This window comes from Callithrix jacchus, chromosome 5 (genome assembly GCF_049354715.1).
Source record: "Callithrix jacchus isolate 240 chromosome 5, calJac240_pri, whole genome shotgun sequence".
In the NCBI taxonomy this organism is placed as follows: domain Eukaryota; kingdom Metazoa; phylum Chordata; class Mammalia; order Primates; family Cebidae; genus Callithrix; species Callithrix jacchus.
The window spans coordinates 156,383,762-156,400,333 of NC_133506.1; the positions used below are offsets into that span (position 1 = coordinate 156,383,762).

A 16,572-nucleotide genomic window follows, 5' to 3' on the forward strand; every position below is an offset into this window, starting at 1 on the left:
TTTCCACCACCATTTTCTTTTCTTTTCTTTTTATTTTCCTGAGCTGAGGGTTTTGCTGTTTCCCAGGCTGGACTTGAACTCTTGGGCTCAAGCTCTCCTCCCACTTCAGCCTTTTGAGTAGCTGGAATTACAGTTGTGATTCACCGCACCCAGCATCTACCACTATTTTAAAACATATTCCATAAAACTATTCAATTATTTTCTTTATCTCTTCTATTAGTATTTCTCTGCTTTCTTACTGGCTCTTTCTCTTATTTTATAAACATTCGTAGATATCCTAATCTTTTAAGACAGGGCTTATTCAGCTTTTCTTCACGAATGTCTCCCACAAGCCAGCCTCTGTTCTGCTTGGGCTTGGCTTCACTTCTGTTCTTACTGGTAAGTGCCCCCACAACATCGCCCCTTCCCCCTTTACTTAACACAAACAATCAAAAAAATCCATATCAAACGTAACCATCTTTTAGACCTTCTGCTTATTTCAGATCATTGTTCAGTCTCCTTTAGGTTAATCATTTTATGTTCCAAAAATAAGGTTGTCTTTATCCCAATATAGCTTATTCCTTTAGTCCTTGCAATCTGCATTCTCTTTTCACTGTTTTTTTGAATCTGTTCTCAGGAATCACCAATGTTGTGTTTATCAGGGGATAAATACAACAAACTATTATTAATAATAATCTTCTTTTAATTCCCTAGGATTTATCTTTTGATGGCTAATGCATACTTCCTAGAAATGTTTATTCTTTGGCCTTCTTACCCCAGATAGTTTTCTCTCTGAAAATGTTAATGGCTCTTTTTCCTCCCTGCCCCAAAGGTTGGTGTTCTGCAAAGTCATATCCTAGTCTTCTCTTTTTCTTCTCTCTCTGTTTAAAACTACCCATCTATATTCCATTTTACCACCGTCAAGCTGATGGTTTACACACCATTCCAGCCTTCTCCTTCCTGGGCTCCAGTTCTGCATTGTCAGGAGTCTGGGACATCTGCCCTGAGTGCCTTATAGGCACCTCAAACTCATCATGCTTAAAACTGAACTAATGATTTTTCACTGAAACTGTCTCTTACTTTATTAATTTCATTCCAGGTTTTTCTAAAAGAAGCGCCATTTCCTTGGTAATTAAATCTTGGAGCCATCCTTGACTCATTGATTTTTATTGCCTCCCTTTGACAATTCTCCAGTCCTAACAATTTACCTTTGAAATATTTTTGGTATCTTTCTCTTTATATTCCTCCTGCTGTGACCTTAGTTTAGTCTTTAATTACCACATACTTAATAAATTAGTAGTATTCTTTTTATTGGTCTCATTTCTTAAAGAGTCACCTCTCTCTAATACATTTTAACATCTTCCCAAAATATTGGTTTTAAATTACTTCACTTTGGTTGTATTATTTCACTGCTCAATAATAACAGCTGGCAAGTATGGAGGGCTTATAGTGTATCAGGAAAGGCTTTAAGGAGTCTTGAGTTCTAAATGGACAGGCTTAATTAATCCTCACAATAATCTTATGAGGTAGCTGGTATTATCATTTAACTGTGAAGAACACTGAGCCTGCTAGAGTTCAATTCATCCACGATCACACAGATTATGAGCTGTAAGGTCAGGAATCCAAGGTTGCCCTCTCCCCACCCCTCAATGCAGGATGTGGGGTTGAGTTTGTGTGGGGAGTTGTGGGGCAGCACCTAGGATATTAACTGCTCACTGTAATGTCTTTTGTGAGTGACTGCCTCCAATGACTTTTAATTTTCAGAAGTATCAAACACAGAACCAGTGTAATGACTTATGTCCTATTCATAATTCGCATACATACGCACTGGGTCTTTGGTCTGCGTAGTTCTGTTTAAATTGTTCCCTGGACTCCCATGATTCTTTCCTTCTTCTTTAGGCTGAAAGTTTTCATATAAAACCCCTCCATCACCTTTCAACACTTATTTAAGCACTAGAGTCTATCTCACCCAAGAGGTACCCTTGTCTCCTGGCTGCTAATTGCATTTACCTTGTTTCCTTTATATTTTATTTATCATATATTGGGTGGTATTCAGAACACTGATGTTTGTGTGTTATCTCTCTTACTAGGTCGTAATTTCTGCATGCATTAAAGCCGTAATCAATAGCAATAAAATAATTGAAATGAGTTTAATATATATTCTATTTATCATTTTTAAGAATGTAAAAACTCATTTGAAGAAAGAGAGAGAAACAGTAAATTTCTCCCCAGACACCAGATAGTCTCAGATTATGCCATAGTTTCTGGTCTTTAATTACTATTGAAACTTCAAGTACTGTTATCACAAGAATGGAGATTTTCCCAGTAGCCCTGATTCTGAATAAATGGGAAGTACAGTATCAGAAATTTGCCATGAGAACCTGGTCTTCTGAAGCTTCACATCCTAAGTGCTTGAACTTTTTCATGGCTCTTGCTAAGTCTTCACAAGTGTGCCCATAATTCTCTATTACCTAGCTAGTTTGGACTCTAGAATATTAGTTCCAAAACCATATCCAGAACAGATGAAAGCTAGATATCACAAGACCAAAAGCTGTAGCAACAAAATCTTCCGGACAAACAGAGCTGTCAGTTAGTGTGATTACGGGATAACCACAGAGGACTGTGAAGAAGCACAAAGCTGAAGTGTTGTAGGATTGCGTTTTCCTCTTTTAGCTACTCCAAGTGCAAATCACTCTTGTCCTTGGAAAAGTGGTATGGTTGGAAGATATAGTTACAGTAAAACAAATTTGGAATCATTGTTTTTCTATGAACCTCAAGTCTAGCCAAACTAAACCCCCTTTAGAGGCTCTGTGAAATATCCTATTGTTTTCTTTCTTTATTATGGCCATGAACTTCCTAAAATTAAATTCAGAATCATAGCAAGAGCTACCTGGCTTGTGAAAGTCTAAATTTGCTGACACACTAATGTCTTAAGTGATCAGTCAACCGTTGGTCTTGCATCCTATGAATGCTTTCGTGAGTTGGAGCTTCTTAGTCCTACGTCGTGGGTCTCAAATTTTGGTGTCCATGAGAATCAGCTGGAAAACATGGAATATAAAATTCTCAGATTCCTACCCAGTCTGCACAAATCAGAATCTCTGAATGCAGAACAGAGAATTTCATTTGTAGCAACTGCCTTAGTGATTCTAATGCACATAAATGACCGAAAACATGCCTCTGTGGTTATTATATTTTTTGTAATTATCTCTATATATATTAGCCTCTGTCTAAAACACTCTTTGTCAGAGCAGTCAGTGTTTTGGTCAAGTTTTTGTGACTTTGATATCTATTCCGAAGTCTGAAACATATCACACACTACCATGTGGTTATTTAACTAGCTCGTGAATACTTTATGTAGAAACAGTGAACCAGAGTGGGGAAAAAGAATATCCCAATAATTAAGGATTTGAGTTGCGACTCTCTACCAGAGTAGGCATCATTTTATTTTTGGTTCTTACGGATAGGATGTTTTAAAAGTGTAGTTATTCCTGTTTATGCTTCATCAATAACTAACATGAATAATTTAAACATAGTATATATGGGCATTAGACTACTTATTTGAAGGAAACTTCAAAATGTATTAACTTAGGTCAAAAAGCAGAGCATTGAAGGGCAGAGAAATGTGAGTTGCTCATCCTGCCACATAACTTTTACATTTATTTCTGCCATTTATAGTCCCTGAGAATTATGAAGTCTTTGTAAATCTTACTACTTCTCCCTCATCCTTTGTCTTTATGTAATTTCCTTCTATTTCCCCTCACAGATTATTTCATTTTCTTTTCTCTCCTATCCTCTTGCTCTTCCTTTATTCCTAATTCTCTCTTATAGAATTACGATCATAGCCATAAATAATTTTTAAAATAAACTTTGAGGTTTAATTTGCATAAAGTTAAGTGTATCTATTTAAACTGCACAGTTCAGTGAGTTTTGACAATTACCTGTGCCCATGTAAACACCACTGCAACCAAGGTACAGGACATTTCCATAACCCCCATCATTCTCTCATGATCCTTTGGAACATTCTTCTCCCTGATCCCGTCTGCCCCTGGCAAATATTGGTCTGCTTTCTGTTGTCATAGATTAGTTTTGTCTGTTCTAGAATTTCATATGAATGGGATCACACAGTTTATACTTTTTTATATTTGCCTCTATCATTCAGCATCATTTGTTTTTTTGATGGAGTCTTACTTTGTCACCAGATTGGACTGTAGTGGTGTGATCTTGGCTCACTGCAACCTCCACCTCCCGATTCAAGCGATTCTCCTGTCTAGGCCTTCCGAGTAGCTGGGACTACAGGCACGCGCCACCACGCCCAGCTAATTTTTATATTTTTAGTAGAGATGGGGTTTCACCATGTTGGCCAGGATAGTCTCAATCTCTTGACCTAGTAGTTTGCCCGCCTCAGCCTCCCAAAGTGTCCTTACAGGCATGAGCCACCTTGTCCCAGCAACATCATGGTTTTAAGATTCATTTATGTTGCTCTATGTATCAGTAGTTCATTTTTATTTTTAAATTCCATTTTATGAATATATCACACTTTTTTAATTCATTTGCCTGTTGTTCACATTTGGGTTGTTTCCAGTTTTTGGCTATGACAAAGCTGCTATGAACTTTTTTGTCTGAGTGTTTGTGTGGACATATGTTTTAATTTTTCTGAGGTAATCACACAGGAGTTGATTTGCTGGGTAGATGATAAGTACTTTGTGGGAATGCTCCCATGTGAGACCCCCAAGTAGTGGGTCACACCATATGGTTGAGCTTGATCCCGGACACAGGCCCCCTGTTGGAGGTAGTCGAGCTATGGGGAAGAAGAACTGCAAGAAAGCTTATGTGATATACAAAAAATAACACGAGTTATTACTCTATTGTGCTGAGGTGACGGGAGGCATGGTGTCCACTTTTGGTTCTGACGGTGTCCACTTTTGGTTCTCTATTCATTATAGTTTCTTCTTAAAGTTATGACTTAAATCTTCAAAGCAAGCTGATAGTAAGAATTGCCTTGTTTATGTCTTTCCTGCACCTGGACCCTTGATGTGGTATTTACAATACTGCTTGTGACTTAATGATTTATAATGTAGCCTGTGATTTTCTTGTGAAACTCCTGCCCTAGATAAATAGTTTCTTTTAAACTTCTAAACTTAGATATTGCACCTGGACTCTTGTGACTGATAATTGCACCCCCCGCTTTAACCTGATTATGTATCTCCCTGTTCCCAGCATATTTATTCCAAAATATGATGACTTGTGATTGTATTGTAAAACTTTCTGTTCCCCTTTATCTCACGAAACACTGATCCCATGATGTAAACACTTCTACTTGTAATGTATATAACCAGACCCTGAGTTCGATAAAGCTGTTGGTGAAGCATCTGACTTCTCAACCCTCCAGACCCTGTCTGCTGTTCTTTCTTCTTCTCTTCCGTGCACCCCCCTTTCCAGGTTGGGACCCTGTTGCTGGCCAAGAGCCCCCCAGCAGACGTGCCGGCACCCACAGTTTGGCGACCATGAAGGGACTGGATATTGGGGATTTCGGTGACGCTTAAACAGTGAGAGACTGCGGTAGTGAGTATTGAGATAAGCCTGTATTATCAAGTATTGTTGATTTTGTATATATTTTAATCATTCTCTGAAGGTAAGAATAATTTTCATCTGGAGTAAAAATGGGGCAGTTAGAATCAAAGGAGCGTAATTTGTTTGTACAGTTATTGCATTCAATGATGAAAACTCAGGGTCATGAAATAAAATTAAAACAAGTAGAGGAGTTTTTACAGGTAATTCGGGAAATTTGCCCTTGGATTCCTGATGGAGGGAGGTATGTTCAATGAGTCTGCTTGGGCCATAATTGGGGAAAAGATTGAACAATTCTGTTTTTACAATAAGGATGTACCTCAAGCCACCGTTTTGTCATCTGTTTGGAGCAAGCTCCGATTGTGTATTTGTCCCTCCCAACCTTCTGCTCTGCCTTATACATCTTCTGCTTCCCTACGTAAATTGTCAGCTTCCCATACTTCCATACCTTCAGGTGCTCCAGGTGCCTACCTACCGCCTGTTCCTCCTGATCAGGAGGAAATTGCTGAGAGAAGATCTTACAGTCATCATAGGGAGTATGATTCTAATTTGGCTGATGTACCTTTAACTGACGTTATTGTTACTCAACCTAGCTCTGCCATGCCCACTCCTGAGGCTGCTCCTCAATGGGTCCCTGGACCAGTCACTTTTACTTTACCTGCTGATCTTGCTCGTCAGTTTCAGGATTTACTTCCACTTTGTTCGCGAGCGCTTACTAATCAACAGCAATTTTATCTGGTAGTGCAGCAAGCAGCAGCACCTGCTGGAGCCATGCCGGTCGCTTTGCGATCTACTACAGCTGCTCCGATAACTCCTTTAACTCATGCTCTAATGTCTTTGCATAGAGATGATAATATGTGTCCTGCTCTCTATCCTGTTATAGAAGTAATGGATAATCAGGGAAATCCAATTAGACACTATGATCCTATCCCACCAAAAACTTAGAAAGAGATAAAATAAGCGGTTGCACAATATGGTCCCACAGCTCCGTATGCTATTTCTCTTATTGAAAATTTGACTGTTTCAGCCCTTCCTCCTTGTGACTGGGGTTGTATGACTAAAGCATGTATCTCTGGTGGTGATTATTTATTATGGAGAGCTAATTATGAAGATGCTGCTTATGAACAGGCTGAAAGAAATCGCCATGATCATATACCTATTACAGTAGACACGCTAATAGGAAAGGGAATTTATGAGCCCTAGGCAGCACAGGCTACTTTGCCCTCGGAAGCCTTTGCACAAATTAATTTGCTTGCTACTAGAGCTTGGAAACAATTACCATCCACTGGAGTAAAAACTGAAGAATTAGCAAAAATAAGACAGGGACCTGATGAGCCTTATCAGACTTTGCAGCCCATCTGCTTCAAGCAATAGGGAGACAAGTTAATGACTCAGAGGCTGGAACATTGCTGGTTAAACAATTGGCTTATGAAAATGCCAATGCTCCTTGTCAGGCTGCTCTTAGGCCCTGGTGCAAGAAAGGCACATTAGTAGATTATATACAACTTTTTGCTGATATTGGACCTGCCTATCAACAAGGTCTTGCCATGGCCGCCGCTCAAGCTGGCATGACTGTAGCCGCCTTTATAAAACAAAAGTTTGGCAATAATGGAGATCAAGCTAAGAAAAAATGCGACCGCTGTGGGGGATTAGGCCATATAGCTAGAGCCTGACAGACTGGTACACCTATTACTCAACCTGGGGCTTCTAACACTAAAATAAAACAATCAGGAGAATGTCCTCGTTACCACCGTGGTAATCACTGGGCCAATGAGTGCCATTCTAAGCGAGATGCCCAAGACAATGTTCTTCCTCCTAAGTCGGGAAACTCCCAGAGGGGGCAGTCCCGACCCCCTCAGAAATTCAGCGCACCTGTAATTCAGGGAATGCCACAACCCCAGGAAACAAATCAATTTCACAACTTCATAGGGCAAACCCCCACAGTGCAGGACTTGACCTCTGTCCCTCCTCCAGATACATATTAACTCCCGAAATGGGCCCACAAGCTATTCCTATGGGTGTATTTGGCTCTTTGCCATCAGGGCCTGCTGGATTATTGTTGAGAAGGGCTAGTTGGTCTTTAAAAGGTCTTCAAATTATTCCTGGAATTATTGATTCAGATTATACAGGAGAAATAAAAGTTATGACATGGGCACCAAGAGGCATTTATACTTTAACTCCTGAACAGCCTTTTGCTCAGCTTTTACTTATTCCAATAACCACCAAGGTTGGAAAACCTCTTATTCTCCCAGAGAAGATAAGGGTATTGGTTCTTCTTCTTAAGCCTATTGGGTGCAATTTATTTCTGCTACAAGGCCTGAATTGGTTCTTACTATTAATGGAAAAATGTTTAAAGGACTTTTAGACACTGGAGCTGATCTTTCAATTATTTCTACAAAACATTGGCCCCCTTCTTGGCCTACAACACCGACTATGACTTCCCTACAGAGAATTGGCATGAGTAGCAATCCCGAACAAGCAGCTACACTCCTATCTTGGTCAGATAATGAAGGTCATTCAGGACATTTTCATCCTTATGTTATTTCAGGAATTCCTCTTAACCTTTGGGGAAGAGATGCCTTAGAAGCTATGGGAGCAAAATTAGTTACTGACAATGTGGCTTTACAAATTATGTCTAAACAAGGTTATGAAACTGGAAAAGGACTAGGTAAAAATTTGCAAGGAATTGTTGAACCTTTAACCTTGCCTCAAAAACCAGATCGATCCAGCTTACGGTATTTTACCTAGGAGCCATTGTGAATCCCGATGCTCATGCTGATCCTATTACTTGGAAATCTGATTCTCTGGTGTGGGTAGAACAATGGTCCTTATCTAACAAAAAAATTTTGGCAGCCCAAGAGTTGGTTCGGGAACAACTCAATGCAGGTCACATTAGATCTACTCAGAGTCCTTGGGATTCTCCTATATTTGTTATAAAGAAAAAATCTGGTAAGTGGAGACTTCTACAAGACTTAAGAAAAATAAATGCAACTATGGAAGTTATGGGCTCTTTACAACCTGGCTTGCCATCTCCTACGGCTGTTCCTAAATACTGGAAACTGATAATTATTGACCTAAAAGATTGTTTCTTTACGATTCCTCTTGCACCGCAAGATTGCAAACGTTTTGCGTTTAGTATTCGATCTACTAATTATGGCCGACCCTATGAAAGATATGAATGGGTAGAGCTTCCCCAGGGAATGGCCAATAGTCCCACACTTTTTCAAAATTTTGTTGCGAAGGTAATCCTCCCTGTTCGTCAACAATTTCCTGATGTTTTACTTTTACATTACATGGATGATGTATTGCTGGCCGCTCCTGATGAGCCTTTATGAATTAATGCTTTTGGATATTTAAAACAGTGCTTGGAACAAGCACATTTAGTTATAGCCCCTGAAAAGATTCAGGCTTCCACTCCGTATCAATATCTGGGTAGGATTATTGAAGCACAACAAGTTTCCTTTATAACTCCAAAATTTTCTACAGCAAAATTGACCACCTTAAATGATTTTCAAAAATTTCTTGGTGATGTTAATTGGATTAGACCCAGTTTAAAACTTACTACTGGACAGTTGATGAAACCCTTATTTGATATTTTGAAAGGCTCTCCTAGTCCATCTTCTCCCAGAAAATTAACTGACTCAGCAAGACAGGCATTACAACTAGTTCATCAAGCCCTTTTGGATCAAAAATTAACCAGAATTCGGCCTAACGTTCCCTGGTGTCTTTGCATTTTATGTACCTCTTACACTCCCACAGGAGTTTTCTGGCAACAAGGTATACTAGAATGGCTTCATCTTTCTGCAAGCCACGGTAAAGTTATATCTCCATATTATGATTTAGTTGCCGCTTTGGTGGCCAAGGGTCATATTCGGGCCCTAGCTCTATTTGGAATTGAGCCACCTGAAATTATTATTCCTTACAATACTCTTCAACAAACATGGCTTTGGCAATTTTCCGATAACTGGCAAGTTGCTTTCGCAGGCTACACTGGTGATGTTAAATATCATTTGCTGCCTGATAAAATTCTTCATTTTTATGCTCAATGTTTCTCTTGTTTTTCCTCAGACTTGTGTAAGAGCTCCTTTGTTATATGCCTATTTAGCTTTTACTGATGGCTCTTCTTCTGGTATAGCAGCAGGCACAGTTGATGCTAATCCATTTTCTTTTAAAACAGCAGAATCTTCAGCCCAGCATGTGGAGCCTCTAGCCGTTCAACATGTCCTCTCTAATTGGGACGTTCCTTTGAACATTTACTCTGACAGCCAATATGTAGTCCACTTGGTACAAGATATAGAAACATGTCCTTTAACCTATTCTGGCTCTTCTCCAATAATTCACCTTTCATATCCCCTACAGCAAGTAATATGACAAAGATTACATCCTTTTTTTATTGGACATTATTAGGGCTCATTCTATATTGCCTGGCCCTTTAACAGAAGGAAATCGTCGGACTGATAAACTAACACAAAATATTTTTCCTGTTCTGACTCCATTGCAACAGGCTGAAGCTTCTCATGCCTTGCATTATCAAAATGCTCGTAGCCTTAGATTGCAATATAAAATTACTCGTGAACAAGCACGTCAGATTGTTAAAACAATGTTCTGCTTGCCTTCCACATTTGCCTAGCTACCCTCGTGGTTTACAGAGTGGTCATATTTATCAAATGGATGTTACTCATTTTTCTCCTTTTGGTAAACTCCAATATATTCATGTTGCTGTTGACACCTTCTCCCATTTCCTTGTAGCATCTGCACATACAGGAGAAGCAACTAAAGATGTCATTGCTCATTTCCTTCTCATTTTTTCTATAATAGGTCCACCCAGAATATTGAAAACAGATAATGGTCCTGCCTATATTAGCAAAGGTTTTTCTTCCTTTTGTTCACAATTTCAGAACCAGCACCATACAGGCATTCCTTATAATCCACAAGGAATTGTTGAACGTACTCATGCAATTTTCAAAATAACCTTAAAAACTACACAAAGGAGAACTTGGCATTGAATTGCACAAGACATCTCATAATTGGCTTAAACATGCCTTGTATGTTCTTAATTTTTTACTTCTTGACTCTGAAGATCGATCAGCAGCTGACCGCTTTTGGTACCCGAAAGCCTCTGCTTATCCAGAGGTACTATGGAAAGATGTCCTCACTAACAAATGGAATGGGCCTGATCCAGTCCTCATCTGGGGACGAGGACATGTTTGTGTCTTTCCTAGGTCCGCTGACACCCCTGTGTGGGTTCCAGAACGACTGGTCAAGCATGGATTTCCTGTCAATGAACAGATCAAACACCCTGATTCCTCACTTTCGGCGAATGTACCTGAGAACTCCACCATTGCGCCGCGGACGGAGAACCAGACGAACGACAGTTACCTTCCAACGCTGCGATCTTCCGACATGGGCACAACTGAGGAGACTGAAGATGCTCGACTGGTTGATCAACACTCTCCTCATACTCCTATTATTATGTTTGTTGCTATGATGGCTATTTTGTCCTGTCAAGTACCTACTGCTCTATCCTTTCCTTTGCCACGGCCTTCCCAGACACTATGGGCATATGTACCTGACCCCCTTTTACTTAGACCTGTCACTTGGGATGACCCTGCTTTTCCAGTTTATATTAATGACACCTCTATTCTTGGCTTTCCTTCCTCTTCTCATATTACTCCTCAGATGGCCACTTATACCTACTCTGCTCAAGCTGCCGCCCCACCTATGTGCTTTTATACATCAAAAGTTTGGGATGATTATTCATATGTTAATATTGTTTCTCTGCAACTTCCCTCATTATCATTTCCACCTGGCCCGTTCTGCTTTGATCTTGGTAAAAAACGAATTCATACCTTTAATGGCCCTAGTGATGTCCTCCCCGGTGAGACACTGTTTGGTAGAGTCTGGAGCCTTTCCTATTTAGGCATTAGGGAAATCTTATAATGCTTCTTCTCCAGAATTTCCTCTTATAGAGAGAAGACGGTGTCGACCCAGCAATTCCTCCTCAGACCTGTCACCCCCTTGGAAAATGTGTTTTCCCAACCAGAAACAAACCCTTCGTTATACTCTGCCCACAGGCTTTATCTTGTATGATTGGTCTATCCCTCATCCTCTTGGGACTTATCTTACCCGATATGAAATGCCTGGTGGCTGGAGCACTCCTATTTTTACTACAAAAACAGGAAAAGCTTATACTTCTCTCTGGAAATTGTTCCTGGCTTTAACCCCTGGTTTTGTTAGGGCTAGCTCTCGCAGTTCCTCTTATCCTTCTAAACATGATATCCATGTACAAGCTTGTATTGCCTCTCCTTATGCTATCATTGCTGGTAATGTATCCTTCACAGAATGTAAGGGTCATTATTCTACTTTTTGTAACAATTGCATTTTGACTAATTGTCTTGATTCCCCACTGTTTCCCCTTCCCACTATATTGATTATCCATCAGCCTCCATATGTGATGCTTCCTGTAAATATCTCTGGCTCTTGGTATGATGAAAGAGGCCTGCAAATCTTACACCAGGTCCGAGACCTTATGGTCCGTTCTAAACGTTTTATTAGTATATTCATTGCTAGCATTTTGGCCATTGTGTCTGTGGTCGCGACTGCTGCCGTGGCTGCTGCTGGTTTAGCTCACAGTGTTCAGACTGCAGCTTATGTTAATTACCTTGCTAAAAATATTTCTGTTTCTATGGGTGCTCAATTGGACATTGACAAAAAACTTGATGAAAAACTTAATGCTTTGGAACAAACTGTAAACATTTTAGGTGACAAAATTTATAATATTCAGAATCATATGGCACTTCATTGTCATGTGGATTATAATTATATTTGTGTAACTAATGCTCCTTACAGTGATTCTGCCTGGCAATGGCCATTAGTCAAGGCACATCTTCAGGGAATATGGTCTCATGACAACCTGTCTCTGGATGTTTTTAAATTACAACAAGAAATTCACGCTGTTGACTTCTCCCGTAAAGAGTTACTTGATGTTCTTCTGTGGCAAAAGATATAGTTAATGCTATACTTTCCTGGTCACAGGGACTTTACCTTCCATCCCTCTCCTCCGTGATTGGCATTGGAGTCATTGTACTCCTTCTCCTGATCTTTCTTCCAGTGCTCTTTTGCCTTGTGTTCTCCTCCCTCCAACAAATGCGCCTCAAACTTTTTGAGTTGTATTTAAAAACAAAGAAAGGGGGAACTGTGGAAACGCTCCCATATGAGACCCCCAAGTAGTGGGTCACACTATATGATTGAGCTTGATCCCGGACACGGGCCCCCTGTTGGAGGTAGTCGAGCTATGGGGAAGAACTGCAAGAAAGCTTATGTGATATACAAAAAATAACACGTGTTATTACTCTATTGTGCTGAGGTGACGGGAGGCATGGTGTCCACTTTTTGTTCTGATAGTGTCCACTTTTGGTTCTCTATTCATTATAGTTTCTTCTTAAAGTTATGACTTAAATCTTCAAAGCAAGCTGATAGTAAGAATTGCCTTGTTTATGTCTTTCCTGCACCTGGACCCTTGATGTGGTATTTACAATACTGCTTGTGACTTAATGATTTATAATGTAGCCTGTGATTTTCTTGTGAAACTCCTGCCCTAGATAAATAGTTTCTTTTAAACTTCTAAACTTAGATATTGCACCTGGACTCTTGTGACTGATAATTGCACCCCCCGCTTTAACCTGATTATGTATCTCCCTGTTCCCAGCATATTTATCCAAAATATGGTGACTTGTGATTGTATTGTAAAACTTTCTGTTCCCCTTTATCTCACGAAACACTGATCCCATGACGTAAACACTTCTACTTGCAATGTATATAACCAGACCCTGAGTTCGATAAAGCTGTTGGTGAAGCATCTGACTTCTCAACCCTCCAGACCCCATCTGTCGTTCTTTCTTCTTCTCTTCCGTGCACCCCCCTTTCCAGGTTGGGACCCTGTTGCTGGCCAAGAGCCCCCCGACAGATGTGCCGGCACCCACAGTACTTGTTTCAGTTTATACGAAACTGCCAACTGGTTTCCAAAGTAATTGTGCCATTACCTTCCCATTAGAAAAGTAGGAGAGTTGTACTTTCTTCACATTCTTGTCAATAATTGGTATTGTTAGTCTTTATAATTATAGTCATTCTGGTGGATGAGCAGCAGTATTTCATGGTGATTTTATTCTGCATTTCTCTGAGGTCTAATGATATTGAGCATCTTTTCATGTGCTTGCGGGATAGCTGTATAACTTTTTAAGTGGTCTGTTTCAATCTTGTCAATTTAAATTATATTTAATTTAGTAATTTATTATGAGGTACATAGTTATTTATATATCAGCAACATGTAATTTGTTTCTAATTTAAAAGTGCTAGTTTTCTGTTCAACTAAAGTAGATGAGTCCCTGATTTAATTAAACAATTCCTGTATTTTGGCTTATTTCTATCTCAAGCACAGTCGTTAACCAGCTGAAAAATCTGTCATGAGGCCAGAAATGGCTATCAACTGCCGCATAATAATTGCCTAATACTTTTGTAAAAGACCCACACCCAGGGTAAATATTAGATAGTAATATTATCAGAGAAAAACAGCAGTCGATGGGTAGCTGAGTGACTCCATAAACAATCTCCTATAGCAAACAGAAATGGAATTGGATCAACTATAAAAGCTAGATTAATTTCTGCAGTTGAATTGGCAAACCATATGATAACATTGAAGCATATGTCAAAATAAGTGCATATATGCCTGGGTGAGAGTGATCTCCCTCAGTCCTCTCAGTGCAACACTGAAGTCACTGAGGTGTCTCATACTCTCATCTCCAATGTCAAGATGCAGTAGATTCTTGACATTCATGGTAGTTATGTTCTATAAAGTTGCTGAAAACATTGAATTAGTGAAAACAGTGAATTAACTCTTAGAGGAAACATATAAATCAAATATCATATTTAATCTTAAAATCTCATCCTGGTGGATTTTATTCTCTTTATTTTACAAAAGACATAAGGAGATTGAGAAGTGCTAAGTGACATGTCTGTGTTGCCATCCTAACAGACGCTAGAGTTGGGATTTGAGCCCCTCCCACCTGGCCCCAGGCTGGAGCTTCTGGCACTGCTTGGCCCTGCCCTGACTGCCTGTGTTTTCTGGTCATCTTTGTATGGGAGCAGAAACATGAAGGCAGCACATTGCCTTGTTCTACCTCAGCTGCAACCAGTGCTTTAGACAACTCAAATGTTTTGCTCCTCTGTGCATGTCCACAAATTATGACAAAATCTCTGGGAATACTGATTTGGGGATTACAAATAAAATTTAACAAGCAGGTGAATTCATGGTTACTGAATCTGTGAAAAGGAATTGATTTTACATATGAGAACATAAAAGCATTCACACACATTCATTCACAGGAGCACATGCAGTTTCTGCATGAGTGGAAGAGGGAGCAGGCAGGATGGTGACAAGAAATGGTCTGTGATTTTTTTTCACTTTCATTCTGAATTGGACACCAATGAGATTCTTTGATTATTTTAAGGTTTCTGATTTATGTCATGGTTATGTCTATATGGCTAGTTGACTTTTTTATGGTTAAAGTGAAGTAGCCTATTGGTTAACAGAGCTACAAAATCTAGGTCATGTAAATATCTAATCATTTGTACTGATGTGTAATATAGCCTCACATCTCAAATTAAACAAATGCCGGTAGATTTTGTCAGCAATATTGATAAAACCTGAATCACAAAACATAGAAGAGTTCCACCAGCTATTATATCTTTGCTTTTGCTATTTCTTCATTTGAGGTCATCAAAGGTCTGTGCGAGATGATTCCGGCTATTTCCAGAGCTCAGTTGGAGAGATCAAGTAATGACATTCGGCAGAAACATTAAAGCTATGCTAGCTTCGTACAACTGTTAACAACCAGAATATTATTCCAGACAAGTTAGACCTAGGAAGCAATTGGAAGGATTCAGCAAATCACAAAATAGGAGCAGGTGAAAAAGTTTTAAGGTGGAATATCATTCAGGTATAGGTCTACCACCTTAAATTGTTCAGCTCAGCCTTAATACTTTTGGAACAGAGAATTATTTGGACCAAGCTTTTCTTTTTCACTAAGTTTTGATTCTTTCTACAATATGCTGGCTAATTTGTTTTACAATATAAATATTTTTACATGTAGACCATTACTTAATAGCAAAACATTTTCATGATTAATTTTTCTTTATCTTAATATGGTGTTTATATTTTGAATAAGAATTAGTTTTACTAATTGTATCTACTAATGAATGTGTATCTTGAAATATGTTTGGAGTTTGTTCTGTGCTAAGCTTATATGTTTTTGGATTTGAAATGTATAAAACATTTAATTTCAGGTATGTTTATACAATCTGTGATAGTTTAAAATAAACTGTAAATATTTAAAAAAACACCAGTGTTAACACCATTCCTATTGAAAGTATCCCAAAAAATTGAAAAGGAGGGACTCCTCCCCTTAACTCATTCTATGAGGCCAGCATTATCCTGATACCAAAACCTGGCAGTGATATAACAACAGCAACAACAAAACTTCAGGCCAATATCTTTGTTGAGCATTCAGGCAAAAATTCTCAGCAAAATACTGGCAAACCGAATCCAGAAGCACATCAACAAGCTTGTCCACTACAATCAAGTAGGCTTCATCCCCAGGATACAAGTTTGGTTCAACATATGCAAATCAAAAAATGTGATGCATCACATAAGCAGAAAAAAAAAACACTTGATTATCTCAACAGATGCAGAAAAGGTCCATGATAAGATTCAACACTTCATGTTAAAAACTCTGAATAAATGAGATATTGAAGAAACGCACCTCAAAATAATAAGAGCCATATGTAACAAACCCATAGCCAATATTCCAAATGGGCAAAAGCTGGAAGCATTATTCTTGAAAACAGCACAAGACAAAGTTGTACTCTCCCATCACTCCTACTCAACATAGTGTGGGAAGATATGGCCAGGGAAATCAGGAAAGAGAAAGAAAAAGCATATTCAAATAAGAAGAGAGGAAATGAAACTCT

At 39.1% G+C, this 16,572-nt stretch overlaps 1 protein-coding gene across 20 annotated transcripts in view; it reads left to right on the top strand.

Annotated features, from left to right (window-relative positions):
- Positions 1-15,942, top strand: part of LOC128932229 (endogenous retrovirus group K member 13-1 Env polyprotein-like) — a 122,425-nt gene extending 106,483 nt beyond the window's left edge. For 18 of the 20 annotated variants that reach the window (XM_054256783.2, XM_078375317.1, XM_054256791.2 and 15 more), the window contains one exon: positions 5,419-15,942. In XM_054256783.2, the coding sequence (XP_054112758.1) occupies positions 11,573-12,556 (984 nt within the window). In that variant the 5' untranslated portion in view covers positions 5,419-11,572 and the 3' untranslated portion in view covers positions 12,557-15,942. The remainder of the gene's footprint in view (positions 1-5,418) is intronic. The other 2 variants (XM_054256785.2, XM_054256797.2) reach the window with 2 other exon arrangements.
- Positions 15,943-16,572: the final 630 nt, after the last annotated feature.